We start from the raw sequence: 19,553 nt of genomic DNA on the forward strand, positions 1-19,553 counted from the left end.
GCTGTCAATACCTGTCAATGCGCACCTTGTGGAGTAATGTTCGAAATATATGGTAAGTTATTATAAATATTTTATATTATTATGGTAAGTTATTAATATATGGTAAGTAAGAACGTACAACTTCTTATCAAAACAACTAAATAGAATCCAGTCAAGGCGCAGCGTGGAAACTTAAATTATGTATTTGCATTGGTTGGCGTACTAAACGATCTTGTCAAACACATTCTTTAAATTTCTCTTCCAAACACGAAACCCTAGCTGCACCTATGTATCCAGTGTACATAGCAGAGACTCATTAGTAAGAAATTAAATAAAAAAAAGTTTTTTTATAACTGTAAGTAAGGAGCGACATTAAAACTTAAGATGAACAGAAATTACTCAGTATATGAAAGGGGTTGTTCCCTCCGCAACCTATTGTGAAGAAGACGAATCCCTTTATAAACGTGATATTTTATGTTCCTTTTAAATTTTAATGCTACTCATTACTTCCTGGAGAAAAAAACATTGTTTAGTTTCTCATTGTTTTTTTTTTTAAATAATGCTAGAAAATCCTATGCCCCCTTCATGGAAATTATCTTCCCTCATGATAAATTCCTCCATAGAAAGATCCTCCGACGTAACCCCCGACCCCGACCCACTCCCACCCCATCGTGAAAAAGCCCCCTTGAAAACGTCTGTACACTAACCATTAATGTATGTAATGGTCAAAGTTTGTAACTTGCAGCCCCTCCCTCGGGGACTGTGGAAGATTAAGTCGTCCCCAATGACATAGTTATTAGGTTTTCAACTAGGTTGAACAGAATGGCTATCTCAAAATTTTGATTCGGTGACTTTGGGGGGGAAATGTGCGTGGGAGGGGGCCTAGGTGCCGTCAAATTTTTTTGGTCACTTAAAAAGGGCACTAGAACTTTTAATTTCAGTTAGAATGAGCCCTCTTGCAACATTCTAGTACCATCTGGTTGATAGGATCACCACTGGGGGAAAAAACAAAATAAAAAAACAAATAAACACGTATCCGTGATCTGGCTTCTGGCAAAAAATACAAAATTCAACATTTTTGAATATAGGAGCTTGAAACTCTAACAATAGGGTTCTCTGACCGGAGCCGGGTCGCTCCTTACTACAGTTCGTTACCACGAACTGTTTGACCATATCATATGAATGTAAAATTTTCACATCAGTATAATGATAAAACAAATGTTTCTGCTATTGAAATTTGGGGTTCAAATAATCAAATATCTTGCACATTTTCAATCAGATTTTCACTTATTCGTGCTTATGTAATTAAACCGGCTTAAAATACTGCTACTGTCCTGACTAGAACTCAAATTGGTTTAAATGTTTTTCAAAACTCAGGTGAAGTATTTTTTTCCGTAAAGGAATTTAAAGACAAGTTATTACGGTATCGTATCAGTGCGATACTGATACATCAGTACCGATACCGTATCCCAAGTATGTAAATCGTTGGGGTCTTAATAAATATATATATATATATATATATATATATATATATATATATATATATATATATATATATATATATATATATATATGTATGCATATATATATATATATATATATATATATATATATATATATATATATATATATGTATATATATATATATATATATATATATATATTTATATATATATATATATATATATATATATATATATATATATATATATATATATGTATGTATATATATATATATGTATATATATATATATATATATATATATATATATATATATATATATATATATATATAATGACATCTATTACAGTGATATAAACTTACTTGATCAAGTGAAATTGACAGGAAGAAAAGTTTACACTTCTGTTTGAGTCTGGCATTAGTATACACTTGATCAAATTTGACTGTTCAAAAAATCTTACTCTTTTAAGCTTCCCAGTGAGGCTAAAGAAGAATTTAAAGCACAAACGACTTGAGAATATAAAACAGTTTGGCACTGACAGATTTGTTAACCATCAATTTGGTAAAAATGAAGCGACGTATAGTGTAATTGTCGAGTTCTACCATAGAAGGAACGTAGATCTGACCAATTCGGGTTATATGAATTTGTCAGGACGTCTACCTAAAAAGGAACAACATGACTTTAGGTTTGGCGCGAGGAGAATCTAATCTATTGACGGAATCAAATCTAAAACGAACACTGAACATCATGAAATTGACGAGGTAAAGCATAAGGCAGATTACCTTAAAGATGCTATAAAATCTGAAGTGAGTTTTAAATGCTTGTGTGGGATACTGATCGACACTTATTAAGCATGTTTTGGTAGAAGCTTGTTTCCCTGAAATACTTGCATAGGCAAATGATGTAGCGAAACTTACGTCAACAGGGGTGTGTTGGACCCATTTTGCATATAACCTAAATTTCATTAGCATTTTCCAGCCAAAATCTCATTTACATATTCCTGTCAGGACACGATTAACATATATTCAACCTTCACTGAATAACACGAATGAGCAGTAAGTAAACCAGTAAATTAGAATTCGAATTCTCAAGCAGAATCTGCTTAATAAGAGGAATAATCACGTAAGTAAGCCGTTTTATTTGAATTCAAACGGACTGATAGAATTTATGATATAATATTGAACTTTACTTGACCGCATGTATTAACATATGCATAGTGTAACCACTTGTATCAGAATAATCATTAGGATGACCGCTAATATAAACACTTATTTTTAGAGGGAACTTATAGTCATCCATGTCCCACCTCGATGGGCCCCCGATGCCCCTCCCCCAAATTTTTGCCCCCTACCCTGTTTTTACTCCGTAGTTTTCTTTTTGAACTTTGAAATATTCTTTCATGTCTTAAACTAACATTAAATTTATTTATAACAAAATAAACTCACTTGAGATATTTTCAAAATATAAAATAAAAATAAAAATTTTTAGTCACCTTTTATTTACTTAGTTTTTTGAACTTGAGAGTTTTTTTATTTTTTTGTTGAAAATTTAGAAATATTTCAGTGCATTTAATGTCTTAAAATGACGTAAAATGTATTTATAACAAAAACAAATTCCCTTGTGATATTTTTTAAATACGAGATCCATATTAAATCTCATATAAAACCCCAAAATAGAATAAGTACCATATCAAGAGAAAACACAATGAAGTATTTCATTACTTTGCATTACTTTGTTGTGTTTCATTTATTTTTAGGCTACGCTAGCAAGTCGAACGTTTAAAATGTTAAAAGCCGGAGACATAAGAAAAAGAATTTTAAGAGACATAGGTAATACTAGCGGGGTCATAGGGGGTATATTAAAAATTTGAAGTAGGTTAACAGGAATTTTAACAGAGTCTGAAAGAAATGAACTGGATTTTTTCAAAAATCCACACAGACAGGTAAACAGATGGCCAGACACATAAGCAAAAAGAGACAGAGAGAGAGGGAGAGAGACAGAAACACACAAATGCACAGACACAAACACACAAAGTCAAACAGAGACAGATAAAAATATGGTCAGACACACAATTAAATAGAGCGAGAGCTATAAAAACACACAAATGGACAGGCAAATAGGCGGTTAGATACGCGGGCATAGAGAGAGATAGAGACAGAATCAAACACAGACACAGAGAGACATAGAGAGAGGCAAATAGTTGGTCAGAAACACAAGCACAGAGAGAGAGAGAGAGAAAGAGAGAGAGAGAGTAGAAATCGTTCTAATCATTTCTCTCTCTCTCTCTCATTGCCTTTGTGTCTGACTATGTGTGTTTGTATTTGTTTTGTCTCTCTCTCTTTCTTTGCCTGTGTGTCTATGCGGATGTTTGCATATCTCTGTGTCTGTCTTTGGGCGTTTGTGTCTGACCCTGTGTGTTTGTATATGTTTTTGTCACTTTCTCTCTCTATCTTTATTTCTCTCTGTCTGTGCCTAAGTATCTGAGAAGTTGTTGTTTTGTCTCTGTGTCTGTTCTTTGTGTGGTGTTTGTATGCGTTTTTCTCTCTCTCTGTCCGTGCCTGCGTGTTTAGTTCTATGTGTTTGTGTGCGTACCCTTCCAAAATGTCAGCTTTAAAGTAACATATAAATTTCAGCTTCAAAGTAACCCTAAAATCTAGCAGATGGTGATTATCAATCTTATATACCCTAGTACTTTGCATAAATCCTGCAGATCTTTGGTTTACAGTAAAATAATCAATAATATTAGCCATCTTACCATCATGTGAATTCCTTATTAAGTAGTGTGGCATTTTATGGCAAAATATTTTATTGGTTGTAACTAGGGTGTTATACATATATTCCCTTATCTAGTGACTTGGGCATTAAAATCTCTTAATGACAGCACAATATTTCTACCTTGAACTTTGTATATTTGTTCTTTTTCAGCCTAAAAAGGACTTAGCAGCTTTCTCAAAAGACATTCATAATGAGGCAAATGACAAATAAGGAAAGTGGAAAAAAAGAAAAGGTAGATTCTGAAACCTGGGAGTGAAAGGAGACCTTTAGTTTTTCAATCTAAAGCATTCAACTTAGCTCTTTCGTTCAATCTTCATATTTTATCTCAATTACAATTTTTTTTTCATTAACTTAGCGTTGAATTTAATAATATTTGTCTAAATTCTGTTAAACTAGGACTCTACTGCTATTTTTTCTTAATGGTGTACGACCTATTTTCTTGATATACGAACCCCTTCTCTTCTTTATTAGACTTAAAGTATTTTTAATAATATTCCATTTCGAGTTTCTAACCTTAATCCCTAAGACACCATTTGTTACTTAAAAAACTATTTCCTTTAAATAATTCCTTCGATCTTCTATATTATCCAGTTTTTTACTCTTTAGTTTAAAATCAACTTTTCCTGGAATAGTTTTCTGAAAGTTCTGGAATCTACCAACGTCATAGCTTTCCATTCTGGAAACGTCATAGATTCCATTCTGGAATCTACCAACGTCATAGCTTTATAAAAGGTAGTTACCCAGAAGCTTGTACATTGGAATGTACTACTATGACTGATACAATACACTTTTTAGGCATTAAGTATGCGACTAGCACTCTATTATAATTACCTTCCTAACTTAAGAAAATCTTAACAACTTCCTCTAGACATCTATAATACGGCTCTCGAGGAATAAGGAAGCTGTTAAAAAAAGAGAGCTGCAGAAAACCGGTGAACCAGGTGAACCAGGGACCTTTAGCTGTTTACTCTAAAGTTTTCCCAACTGAGCGGTTTCGTTCCATGATGATAATTTATTTCAATGACACACTATATTTATTTAAAATTGACTACAAATTTTTTCTTAATGGTGTAAGAGCCATTTTCTGATACTAAGATCCCTTCTCTTCTCTACTTGACTTAAAGCATATCCACTAATAATTCCACGTTTCTAACTTTAATTATCAAGACATAAACTGTTGCTTCAAAAATAGTTTGCTTTAAATAATTCCTTCCATCTTTATATTCTTCAGTTTTTGACTCTATAGTTTAATATTCATCTCTTCCTAGAAAATTTCTCTCAAAATCTCATTCTAAAATCTACCAACTTTATAGTTTTCAAGAAGATAGTTAATCAGAAGTTCATAAAATGGCATACACTAATATGACTGATATCATGCACTTTCTGGTTATCCAATGTGTTATATAACGTTAATATAACGACTATAACGACTAACGTTCTATAATAAATACATTCCCAACCTAAACAAGACAAGACTTTTCTCAAAAACGCTTTCTCCGCTGAGCTGTTTCGTTCGATCTTAATCTTTTATTTCAATGAAATATTATATTTATTAGCAATTGGCCAGATAATTTGAGCATATACGTTTGAAAATAGAGGACACTGCTACTAATTTTTCTTAATGGTGTACGAGCCATTTTCTAAATGTATTCAAATCTCCTCTATTCTACTAAACTTAAACTATTTCCCCTAATATTCCATTCCACGTTCTAACTTTAATCCTAAAGACACAATCTGCTACCTCAAAGCCTATTTCCTGTAAATAATTTCTTTCATCTTCTACATTATTAAGTTTTTGACTCTTTAGCTTAATATTAAACTCTTCCTGGAAAAGTTCTCTGAAAATCTAGTTCTGCAGTCTACAAACGTCATATTTTTTTAAGAAGGTAGTTAAGCAGAAGGCTGTACAATGGTATGTACTTCTATAACTAATATCATGCACTTTTTAGTAAAAAAAAAGTGCAACTAGAATTCTGTTCTAAATGCCTTCTTAACTAAAACAAGACTTAGCAGCTTCCTTAAAAGATATTTTTAGTAGAGCTGATGACGATTAAGAAAGCTTCCAAAATGAGTTAGGTTGCTGCTGAAACCTTGGACTGAACAAGGCATACTTAGGAGTTAAGTCTAACGCTTTCTTAACTGAGCTATTTTGTTCAATATTGATATTTTATTTCAGCGACAAATTATGTTTATTAAAAATTGACATTTGAATTTGAAAATATGCATTTGAAAATAGAGGGCACTGCTGCCAATTTTACTCCATGACTTATAATCCACTTTCTCAATGTTTGAGCCTCTCCTCCTCCCTAATCGAATAAAAGCGTTACCACTAATATTTCATTCTATGTTTCTAACTTTAAATCCCAAAGACACAACCTGCTACTTCAAAAATTTTTCCCTTTAAAAAATTCCTTCCATCTTCTACATTATCCACTTTTTAGTTTAATATTCAACTCTTCCTGAAAGATTCCTCTCATAATCTCATTCTGGAATAGCTTTCATGAAAGTATTTACCCAGAAGGTTACCCAGAAAGTTACCCAAAAGGTATCTATGACTGATACAATGCACTTTTTATTCATTAAATATGCGACTAGGGTTATGTTGTAGATACCTTCCCAGCCTAGAAAAGACTGAGTAGCTTCTTCATAAAACATTTATAGCAGAGCTCATGAGAATTAAAGAACCTGCTAAAATAGGTAGCTGCTGAAACCCGGAAGCGAACCAAGGACATTCAGGTATTCAGTCTAACACTTTTTCAACTAAGCTGTATCGTTCGAACTAAGTATTTTATTTCAATGACACATTATATTTCGTAACAATTGACCATCTGAAAATTGACAATTCTGATTGATAGTTAACCGCTTCATTTGATTCCAAAACTGTGTCGACAGACTTGTAAATGACTGCCTGGTATCGAGTCTTGGTCAGAATAACATTGTTGATTTCGTGGACGTCCTTGTTCTTGGCTGCCAGAATCGCTTGTTCGCTTAGCCATTTATAATTTTTATAATTGGTCAGAATATTCGGAAATACCTTTTCAACCAAATCATTTTTTGAAGTCACTAAATTCCAGAATTCAGGAGGCAGTTTTATACGTCCTGAAATTGAGTCAACTGGGAGCTTTTACTTAATTTCAATGTCTTTGCGTGTACCCATACATTAGAATTTTAAAGGCAAGCATTCATTTCGTCTACAGGTGTCGATCTAGGAATAACAGGTAATGTTTGCCTGAAATTTCCCGCAAGCAATATAAAATGTGCTGCCAAAGGGTTTGGAATTTCCTCGCAAATCTTACAATGATCGGTCAAGAGCCTCCAGCGATTTTTGTGTCCCATTGTGCACTCGTCCCAAACAATAAGTTTGTATTGCTGCAATACTTTACCCATCCCAGATGATTTGGAAATGTTGCACGTGGGAGTTTCTGTAGACTGCATATTCAGAGGCAATTTCAAAGCGGAATGAGCAGTTCTTTCACCAAGCAGCAACATTGCGGCTATTCCGGACGACGCAAGGGCAAACGCTATGCCATTTTTGGATCGAATTGATGACGTAAATTGGACATTCCTTATCTGGCCCTTTCTCTTTGAGCTGCAAGCCTGGTTTACCGTTGCTCTGGTGTTTCCTCCTGGTGTTCCCTTTTTGGTGACATTGTAGGATAATTATACACGCATTGCTCTTGTAATACAGCGACACGCCTTCTTTTTTTACTATCTCTATCAGCCGCAAGCCTGGTTTCGCGTCGAGAATATGACGTCATTTACAGATTTTTATCTTTTTTTAATTTTTTTTTTAGTTTTTTCTTTTTTTTCTTTTTAGTTTTTTTTTAGTTTTTTACCTAATTTAGGTTTTTTAATTTTTCTTTTTTTAGTTTTTTCTTTTTAGTTTTTTCTCTTTTTTCTTTTTCTTTTTTTTTCCTTTTTCTTTAGTTTTTGTCTTTTATTTTATTTGTTTTTTTTCTTTTTTTCTTTTTCAGTTTTTTTTTCCTTTTCCTTTTTTTAGTTTTTTTCTTATTATTAAGAAAAAACTTATTTTTAATCTTATTTTTTTGCTTTTATGGTTTTTTTAGTTTATTTTATTTTTTTGTTTTTTAGTTTATTTTTAGTTTTTTCTTTTTTCTTTTTAGTTTTTTACCTATTTTATTTTTTTATTTTTTTTTTTAGTTTTTTTCTCTTTTAGTCTTTCTTTTTTTTTAGTTTTTATTTTAATTTTTTTTTTGTTTTTCTTTAGTTTTTGTCTGTTTGTCTTTTTTTGGTTTTCTTTTTTTTTAGTTTTTTCTTGTTTAGTTTTTTTTAGTTTCTCCTTATTTTTAGTATTGTCTTTTTTTGTTTTTTAGTTTTTTTCCTTTTTTAGTTTCTTCTTTTCTTTTTTTTCTTTTTTAGTTGTTTCCCTTTTTTAGTTTTTTTCTTTTTTCTTTTTGTTTTTAAAATTTTTTCGTTTTTTTAGTCTTCTTTTTGTTTTTTTTTTCCTTTTTTTCAGTTTTTTTTATAGAAGATAGTTTTTGATTCTTTTAAGGGTTTTTTAGCTAGTTTTTTTTATAATATTGATGTCATATTTAGTGACAGACAGACGGACAGTACATTTTATTTATATAGATTGACCATTACAAATGCTTTTAAACAGAGAAGACATTCCTACTAATTTTCTTAATGGTGTTTGAGGCTGTTTTCAGTGCATTAGCCCCTCTCCTTCTCTTTTAGACTAAAAAGTATTTCCACTAATTTTCCATTACACCTTTAATCCCTAAGACGTAATTTGCTACTTCAAAAACCTACTTCCTCTAAAAAACTCCTTTCATTTTCTATATTATTCAGTTTTTGACTCTTTAGCTTTATCTATATATATAAAAATAAGATGTCTGTCTGTCTGTGGATCAGGTGACGTCATGTTTCTGTGTTGACTGACGTCATGAAATTAGTTGTCGTCATTTTTGCTATGACGGTGACGTCATTAAAGATATTTAAGACATATATGTTCACGTATAAATCTATTAATGTTTAAGTTTAAAATGACTGATGAACTTACAATGGCAAAAGCCAATGAAGATGCTCAAAGAGTCTATGCCAAAAAACTTGCTGCTGATAGAGAAAGTCAGAAAAGAAAGCGTGCCGAGGAATCAAAAGAACAGCAAGGAAACAGGCTTGAGGCTAAAGAACGCAAAACCGCGCAGTTAGATGAAGATCCACCTGGACAGCAAGAGTCAAAACATATCAAAACTGAAAATGATAGCGATGATGATTGGGTTTGGGATTTTGACTTGGATAAGGTCATCAATGCCTACCAGATTTTAAATTAAAAAAACAAAGGTTCGGCAATATGTATTTCACAGTGAAGCTGAAAAATAAAGAAGAAAAAGAAAACTGAAAAAAGAAAAAATGTAAAAAACTAAAAAATACTAAAAAGAAAAAACACTCAAAGAGAAATTACAGACCGGGACACAAATGACGACCGGGACAGAGGGAATATAAATAACGACCGGGACACTCAAAGAGAAATTACAGACTGGGATACCGGGACACAAATGACGACCGGGACACAGGGAATATAAATGACGACCAGGACACAGGTATTTAAGAATATCGTTCAAAGACAAATTTTTAATTGTAAGAACACCGTTGAAAGAGAAATTTCTAATTGTAAAATGACTGAAGAACCTACAATGGCAACACCCGAGGAAGCTGCTCAAAACGAATGTATTCAAGCCGAAGTAGCTGAGTTGGTAAAGCGTTATGTTTCAGGTTCTAGGTCCGAGAGGCTCCAGGTTTGAACCTTGGCTTTAGCATTAATACAAAAGAAGAAAAAAACTAAAAAAGGTAAAAACTACAAAAAAACTAAAAAGAAAATATATATATATTTTTATATATATATTTATATAATATAAATGACGACCGGGACACAGGGACACATCTCAGGAAAAGTTAAACTTCCTCTATTGGCTGCACCACCAGAGCCATTGAAGACGAATGAATGCTTGCCTGAAAAATTCTAATTTATGGGCACACGTAAAAATATTAAAATTAACTACAAATATGCGTGTCCGATTGCAAAACGATGACTCTGGTCAAACATTTTCAGATCAATTGCTGACAATTGGAAACGGAAAGCTCCCAGTAGACTCAATTTCAGGACGTATACAACTACCTGCTGATTTCTGTAATTTAGTGACGTCCAAAAATGAATTGATTGAAAAAGTATTTCCGAATATTCTAAAAAATTATAAAAATAATAAATGGCTAAGTGAAAGAGCGATTCTCGCACCCAAAAATATAGACGTCCACGAAATCAACAATATTGTTTTGACCAAGATTCGAGACCAGGCAGTCCTTTACAAGTCAGTCGACACAGTTTTGGAACCAAATGAAGCGGTTAATTATCCATCTGAATTTTTAAATTCCATAGATCTTTCAGGGTTTCCACCACACGTGCTACAACTAAAAATAGGCGTACCAATAATACTTTTAATAAATATAAACCCACCAAAGCTTTGCGATGGCACTCGACTTGCCGTAAAAAAAAACAATGGAAAACCTAATAGAGGCCACAATCTTGACAGGGCCTTTTGAGGGTGAGGCTGTTCTTATTCCTCGTATTCCCATGATTCCAACGGATCTGCCTTTTCAATTTAAAAGATTGCAATTCCCAATTCGATTAGCATTTGCAATCACCATTAACAAAGCTCAAGGTCAATCATTAGAAAAATGTGGTATAGATCTTAATACTGATTGTTTTTCCCATGGACAATTGTACGTTGCATGTTCGAGGGTCGGTAAACCTGAATCTATTTATATGCAGCGACAATTGGACAGCGAAGAATGTTGTATATTCGCAAGTTTTACGCAGTTAATTTGTATTTTATCTATCTATCTATCTATCTATATAAAAACGAGTTGTGTGTATGCATGTTTGTTTGTTTGTAAAAAGAGCGTTTGCATATGATGTCATTATTAGTACATACGGCTTTGTATATGCAGAGACAATGGGAAAGCCAAGAATGTTGTATATTCGCAATTTTTACGTAGTTTAACTCCTGCAGACGAAATGAATGCTTGCCTAAAAAATTCTAATTTATGGGCACACGTAAAAATATTAAAATTAACTACAAAAATGCGTGTCCGATTGCAAAACGATGACTCTGGTCAAACAGTAGACTCAATTTCAGGACGTATACAACTACCTGCTGATTTCTGTAATTTAGTGACGTCCAAAAATGAATTGATTGAAAAAGTATTTCCGAATATTCTAAAAAATTATAAAAATAATAAATGGCTAAGTGAAAGAGCGATTCTCGCACCCAAAAATATAGACGTCCTCGAAATCAACAATATTGTTTTGACCAAGATTCGAGACCAGGCAGTCCTTTACAAGTCAGTCGACACAGTTTTGGAACCAAATGAAGCGGTTAATTATCCATCTGAATTTTTAAATTCCATAGATCCTTCAGGGTTTCCACCACACGTGCTACAACTAAAAATAGGCGTACCAATAATACTTTTAAGAAATATCAACCCACCAAAGCTTTGCAATGGCACGCAACTTGCCGTAAAAAAAAACAATGGAAAACCTAATAGAGGCCACAATCTTGACAGGGCCTTATGAGGGTGAGGCTGTTCTTATTCCTCGCATTCCCATGATTCCAACGGATCTGCTTTTTCAATTTAAAAGATTGCAATTCCCAATTCGATTAGTATTTGCAATCACCATTAACAAAGCTCAAGGTCAATCATTAGAAAAATGTGGTATAGATCTTAAAACTGATTGTTTTTCCCATGGACAATTGTACGTTGCATGTTCGAGGGTCGGTAAACCTGACAATGTATTTATATGCAGCGACAATTGGACAGCGAAGAATGTTGTATATTCGCAAGTTTTACGCAGTTAATTTGTATTGTATCTATCTATCTATCTATCTATATAAAAACGAGTTGTGTGGATGCATGTTTGTTTGTTTGTAAAAAGAGCGTTTGCATATGACGTCATTATTAGTACATACGGCTTTGTATAGGCACAGACAATGGGAAAGCCAAGAATGTTGTTTATTCGCAATTTTTACGTAGTTTGAAAAACATATATAAATCTATCTATATTCACAGGTGGGACACAGGGACACAACTACAATGGCGCATAACTAATATGGCGCGTAACGACTTACGCGTGAGGGGGGGCTTGGGGGGCGCGAAGCGCCCCACCAACTAGGTATTGGGGTGGCGCGAAGCTCCACCCCAACAGCTAGTATTTAACTTAAAAGTCTTACTCTGGACTTCACAAACATCATAGCTTTTCAAGTAGGTAGGTACCCACAAGGTTGCACAGTGGCAATTGCTACTATAACTGATACCATGTACTTTTTTTAGTTCAATTAGTGCAAAAGTGCAATTAGTTTTCTCTTAAAAATATCTTCCAAACCAAATCAGGACTTAGCAGCTTCTCAAAAGACATTTATGGTAGAGCTTGTGACAAATAAGTAAGCTGCTAAAAAGAAATAGATAGCTACTGAAACTCGGGAGCGAACCAGGGAAACTTAGGTCTTCAGTCTAACGGTATCCCAACTGAGCTCATTCGTTCAATGGTGATATTTTATTTCAATGACTCATTATATTTCTGAACAATTGACCATTGAATTTGAACATATGCATGACCTTTAGGTCTAAGACTTTTAGGTCATTAGTCTTATGCTTTCCCAACTGAGCTGTTTCGTTCGATCTCAATATTTTATTTCAATGACGCCTTGTATTTATTGTTATAACAGTTGACCATTGAATTTGAGCATTTACGTTTCCTATTGGCCTTAGAGCCATATTCTCAATGTATGAGCTCTGTTCTTCTTTACTACTCTAAAAGTATTTCTACTAATTTTCCATTCGAAATTTCTACCTTCAATCACTAAGACACAATTTGCTTCTTCAGAAACGATTTTCTCTAAATTATTCTTTCCATTTTCTACCATATCCATTTTTTTACTCTTTAGTTGTGTTGCGAGAGCAACACTTTGGTTTTGTCCCGTTTTTTTTTGTTTGTTTTTTTTTTTCCTATGCTGCCGATCTCAGCTTATTCCTGGAAACTGGTAAGGGTCTAAGCTGTGGAGTTTTTATGGAAAGTGTGGACCTTAGGCCGGATTGATTAATATGACATTACATTTTGGAAAGTCCCGCAGAACTCTTGCCTGGGGCCAAAAAGGATGGTTTTTGCTTGTCCACGAGCCAGAGCCTATGGTGTGCGAAGTGAAGTGGAGTTATATAGCCTATGTCAGAGAGGAGTATCTGAAGTTGTGCAGCCAAGCTTTTATTTCATCAAACCATGTTTCTGCTTTCGAGTGGAAAGCTCCGTTCTAGCAGGCAAGCAGGCAGGCACCACTTTCAAATTGAAGATGGACTAAAATCTATAAGTGTTAAATATATGCGGCAGTTACCCGGTCCCACAACCAATATATCTTCTTTGAGTGATAAATAGAAAACTTTAGAGAAGCAAAAAAGCGGCATTTTCCCACGGGTCCGAAAGTGCTGCCATCTATTGTTTCTACTCATTTCAGTTCGTGATTTCAGCTGAGTTTATCATTCGGTTTTTCGGACTTGGGATTGCGGTAGAGAAATAGTATCAGATGCGCCTAATAAACTTTAAAAGTTCTCTCAATGCTAAAGAAATTGGAGCTTATACTTTCTCCTTTCTAAGTGGTGACGTTAGAAAGTTGGCCTACGGCAAAAAAAAATCAACTTTTAAACTAAGCTAGATAGAATTTTTTTCGACGGCTATTGATAGCTCTTGATGAGCTGATCAAAGTATATGACATCCATTTTTTGGTACAAAAATTCCTTCATGAGGTATACCAGTTTGAAAGTTTCAAGGGGTTGACAACTTGAGTAGTAAGGTACACACTGAAACGAAATCTAGACCGATGCAAATTGTGAGACATATAGAGGACTTGTAAGCAACAGTCGGCTGCTAGGTAATAATCACCCTCGCCAATGAGGGGTTAGCAACTTTTGCTAGTTGGTGTATCTATTATTTGTTTCCAGTGTATTTGATGATAAAACCAATTTGGTTCCAGTGGTAAGACATGTAGGGGACTTGTAAGTAATAATCTGCTGTTAGGCTACAGTCAACTTCAGAGATGAGGGGTTTGCAACTATGCTAGTTGGTGTACCCATTTATTTGTGTCCGGAGAACTTGATGCCTATCACGGGAGAGGGACTTATAAGTAAGAATCGGTTCACTTTCGGCGAGAAACGGCTGTTAGATCATAATCACCTTTGGCAATGAGGGGTTTGCCACTTTTGCTAGTTGGCGTACCTATTATTTGTTTCCTGTGTGTGTGATGGTTAAGCCAATTTGGTTCCAGTGGTAAGACATGTAGGGGACCTGTAAGTAATAATCGGCTCTTGGGCTACAATCATATTCAGCGATGAGGGGTTTGCAACTTTTTCTAGTTGGTGAACACCATTTATTTGTTTCTGGTGAACTTGATGTCTATCACGGGAGAGGGACTTGTAAGTAAGAATCTGTTCCCTTTGGGCTAAAAATTTGTGCAAATTGGTGCACATTGTATTCGATCTCTTTAAATCTGACAGAATTAAGTGTTTACGCAACGGGTACAAACGATAACGTAAAACAATGAGGTAGTTTCGTAATAATTAGTGTCACCTATGGAATTTTAATCCTGCAAAGTTACGGATAGCTTTATAATACCAACTAGATTATATGAGATATTGTTCCAAGTTTTCATCCGTCACGATGTCTACGATTGAAAAGGTAAAGTTCAACTGGCTGCAAAGTCAATTTAGCCCCTTCTTTCGATATTATCTTGTAGTTGTTGTTTTTTCAACGCTGAGGAATAGCCTTTGGTCATGTGATAACTGGTTGCGTTCTTGTTTGAACATACCGTTTTAAAAACTTCGATAGGCTGACAACTTCATCATTTAACCGATTGTGAAGAAACAAGCACAAACCAGAAAGTAAAACAATGAGATAGTTTCGTAATAATTCATAGAATGTCATCTATGTTATTTTGATCCTGAAAAGTTAGGGATAGCTTTATAATACCAACTAGATTATATAAGATATTGTTCCGAGTTTTCATCCGTCACGATGTATACAATTGAAAAGGATAAAGTTCAACTGGCTGCAAAGTCAATTTAGTCCCTTCTTTCGATATTACTTTGTTGTTGTTTTTTCGACGCTGAGGAGTAGCCTTTGATCATGTGATTACTGATCGATAGTGAAGAAACAAAACCAAAGTGTTGCTCTCGCAACACTTTAGTCGGTGAAGCCGGACAAAGGTTGCCGCGACACTTCACGTTCCCCGGGCAACGTAGGTCTAGTTTTATATTCAAATCTTTCTGATAATTTTGTCATAAAATCTTATCTGGAGTCGATCAACGTCATATCTTTCAAAAAGGTAGATATCCAGAAGGTTGGTATATACTACTATAACTGAAACCCTGCACTTCTTAGTCGTAAATTTGTGACTAGCTCTAATCACTTTATTTTCACTCATTTCAAATAAACAAATTTTAATATTATATTTGTTTTCAAATTTGTAAATATCTTAAATATCCATACGCAAATTAGTAATCCCTTTAAAGTTGAATTCATTTTCCCAGGGTTTATATTTTGATAGTCTATCAACATTTTTGTCATTTGCTGGTTGAAAATAAGCGAGTATTGACTAAAAAAAAGCATTTACTATCATTATCTTTTATTTTAATGCAAGCTTTTTTTATTTTTTACACATTCAGGCAATTCTTTATAAGTACCTCCCACATAATTTCGTAATCATGTCATCCGATAATAATAATAATAATTTATTCCAGAAAAGTCAGTGGGCCATAGGAAATTTACATAACAAAAAACAAACAACAAATTAACTAAAATAAATTTATACTATTTAAAGAAAACGCTCACGATGTGCCGCTGCAATCCTGACAAACCTTGCTATTCTTTTAATACTCAGGAAATTTGTCTCTTTCATTCTATCTACCATCCATATTACATTCAATTTTTCTTTACCATACATCTCTCGCCTCCATTCATTCAATTCGACACATTCACACAAAAAATTTATTAAACTTTCATCCTGAGATCCACACACAGGACAAGCAATAGATTCTACCTTCTCCCCTTTTCTCCCTTGATACTTTCTTTTCTCACCAATCAAAAATCCATTTCCCTCCAATCCAAATAAGCCTTCAAATCCTCTTTACTTAAACCCAACCTTCCAAAATACCTCCTCCCCCCAACTACCCTTTATGTGTCTATACAATTTTAACGACCCTGAACGATCCGGATTTGCCCACCATATCTGGATTTCTTGGTTCTTCACCCTCTCTTGTACCTCCATCATTACGATTTCCTCCATACCCATAATCCCCTTTCCTTCATTCCACCGTTTCCTCCTCCATACCCATAATCACCTTTCCTTCAGTCCGCCATTCCCCTAATCCACACTTATCTAAGATATCCTTCTCTGCCGGCCACCCTGCTTTACTTTTCTGTCTCAACGCCTCTAAGCATGCATTTGCTACCGTAAATCTCTGCATACCCAGTATCCTAACCCAATATCTCACCATGGTCACTGGCCTCATAGATCGCAGCGATGCTAACCCTAAATCCCCCTGGATTACCAAATTACTAAACGAATCCCTTAGTACTAACATCTTCTTATAATATCTCATCATAACCACCTCAAGTTTTGGACCTTTCGGGTAGCCCCAGACCTCTGCTCCATAATGCATCGCCGGTACTATCTTACTTGTCCAAATCCTCTGATGTACTCTAATATCTCTCACCCGTCTAAGACTATTCCTCGCTATTTCACCGCTAATATACCTTCCCCTTGCATCTTGCATTCACTAGATCCAGATGCCCACTGAATTTCCATTACTAGTAAACTTTACCCCAAGATAAACAAATTCATTGTTCAATGGTATAGATTCACCTTTAAAGGAAAAATTCACATCTTCACTTTCCATGGCTTTACGACCAAACACCATCACTACTGTCTTCGATGTGTTCAGGATTAACTTCTTCTCTTCCAAATAAACCTCCGTAATCTCTAATAATTGTTGCAGTTTCTCCTGTGATTTAGCCAGTAATACGATGTCGTCAGCAAATAGTAGTAAGCACAGTTTAAGCAAATCTATCGATATCATTGGTGCATTGCTCTTAACGAAAAATTCATTGGCGTCATTTAAATAAAGGCTAAACAATTTCGGTGACAGCACACATCCCTGCTTTAGTCCCAATAAAGGTTGCACTGGAGTTGAGCACTTTCCCGCCACTCTCACTACTAACTTCACGTACTTATACATTTCGCACAGCAACAATACAAAATAGTGAGGCAGTCCTAAAGATATCAGGTTTAACATCAACAGGTGCCTATCCACATTATCATATGCTCCTTTTAGGTCTAAAAAAGCTGCAAATAACCTTCCCCCTTTTCCTTTCCTATACTTCTCTGCCAAAATTCTCAAAGTAAAAATATGATCTATTGCACTATGGTTTTTTAAACCCTACCTGGAAAGGGGATAACAGTTCCTTTTCATCCAACCACTTCCCTAATCTTGATTCTATAACCTTGCAAAAAATCTTACTCATCACATTTCCTAAACTAATTATTCTATAATTACTATGATCCTGCCTATTACCTTTTTTAAAAATTGGTATTCCTACTGAAAAATTCCACTGATCAGGCCATTTCCTTTTTCAGTCACAGAACTGAAAACTGCTGCTAAAACTGGTACTAGAACTGTTTTCCCTATTTTCCAAATCTTTGCTGGAAATAATAAATTCTATCGACTGTTTCTAATAGTAAGCCTGATCTGGGTTTTCTATAATTAATGTGTATTTCTTTGCTTCTAATAACGAATCGGTGCTAAAGAAGTCTGCACTAGTTTTCGCAATATCAGCGTGAGCATTCCCCACTGCCTGGGCACGGGATAAAAAGTTCAAGACTGGAGACAATACAAGCTGCTGGCTCCAAACTGTATGTAGGAAACAAACACACAACAGGTATCTCACTTAATCAGAAAGAAGGTTGAATAGCCGTACTGAGATCACCGGGAGCAAGGGAAGCGTCAAGATCAGAACCCTGCAATTTAAGGCTAATTAAAACCGGCAGGTTGTCTCCCCTCTTCTGCTTGCTCTCAAACGATCCACTTGGCACTTTCGACGCACCTTAAGAAAAAGGCTGAAACCGTTCCAAAAATTACATAAGGGCGTAAAACAAACTCAATCAATAATGTTTACAATCAGGCAATACATGTAAAAATATCCAAATTATAAATGAATGTCTTAACCCATAGCAAAATATTATGAAATAACAGACTAAATTATCCACAGTACCTGAAATAATTCGAGTTGAAACCACTGAATTAATGCAAGTTTAAAATCCAAAAAAGAAGTTTTCACTCTGAATCCAGGTCAGGTTGAGTCATAGCAAAATTTTATAAAAAAACTGAATTAGCTACGGTTACTGAATTAATTTAAGTTCACAACATTTAATTAGTGCAAGTCCAAAACAGGTTTTAAAATCCAATAAATCCAAAAAGTTGTTCTCACTCAGAAGACTAAATTCCAACTATAACCAAATAAGAATAAAAAAACTCCATTCCCATCTCACTACCTTTTGAAAAGAGTATTATTCATGTGTCACTGGCTCTGGAAAAAAAATATTTTGTATATTTCTTTGACTTTGGGAAAAACCTAAGAAATCCTGTTTATGTATCTAAAGTTTGGAAAAACCCACTGATTTGTCTGCGACTCTTGAAAAAACCAATTTATATGTCTCCGACAAAATAATGCCCTTTTTACATTAAAAGCACTCCTTCCTTCCAAATCGGCACTCCCTGATAGGTCCCCTACTAAGAGTCTATATACATTTTTGAGCATACTGCCAGTTGATCTGGTCCTTCCAGTCCATTGTGTCCTTTTTAGACCTATGCCGAATGCACATTGGTTTTTCGTCCCGTTCATATTGGCATGAAAAACCCGCTTAATTTACTTTACATAAATTATACTTTCATTTAGCTCATGTAAATTAGGGTGCGTTCAAGGTTTGACAAAAAGTAACTAAAAGTTACTAAGAGTAACTTTTTCCGTCCCAGATGACATTATTTAACATCCTATTTGATGAAATTATTTTAACAGCTGGAACGACAGAAAAGTTATTTTTTCTCTATTCTACACAGTTTCTTATTTTTTAACTACAGCTTTATAAAAAGATGAGGCGAGGGGATGAACACAACCTAGAAAACCCTTTTCCAGCTAAGCCCCGCCAAACCAAGGCAATATTAACTGTGTATCAGTAACTAGTTCATCCATTTATTTGAAGCTAAATCAACCATTAT

General features: G+C 34.5%; 1 protein-coding gene across 2 annotated transcripts in view; it reads right to left on the reverse strand.

The window, feature by feature from the left end:
* The window catches only part of LOC136031380 (aquaporin-7-like), a 104,843-nt gene extending 85,983 nt beyond the window's left edge, over positions 1–18,860 (reverse strand). Inside the window, exons 1-2 of one of the 2 annotated variants that reach the window (XM_065710895.1) lie at positions 18,550–18,860; positions 1,805–2,102 (exon numbers count right to left, since the gene is read on the reverse strand). In XM_065710895.1, the coding sequence (XP_065566967.1) occupies positions 1,805–1,860 (56 nt within the window). In that variant the 5' untranslated portion in view covers positions 1,861–2,102; positions 18,550–18,860. The remainder of the gene's footprint in view (positions 1–1,804; positions 2,103–18,549) is intronic. The other variant, XM_065710897.1, reaches the window with a different exon arrangement.
* Between the last annotated feature and the right edge of the window lie 693 nt (positions 18,861–19,553).

Source organism: Artemia franciscana, chromosome 9 (assembly GCF_032884065.1).
Source record: "Artemia franciscana chromosome 9, ASM3288406v1, whole genome shotgun sequence".
NCBI classification, from domain to species: domain Eukaryota; kingdom Metazoa; phylum Arthropoda; class Branchiopoda; order Anostraca; family Artemiidae; genus Artemia; species Artemia franciscana.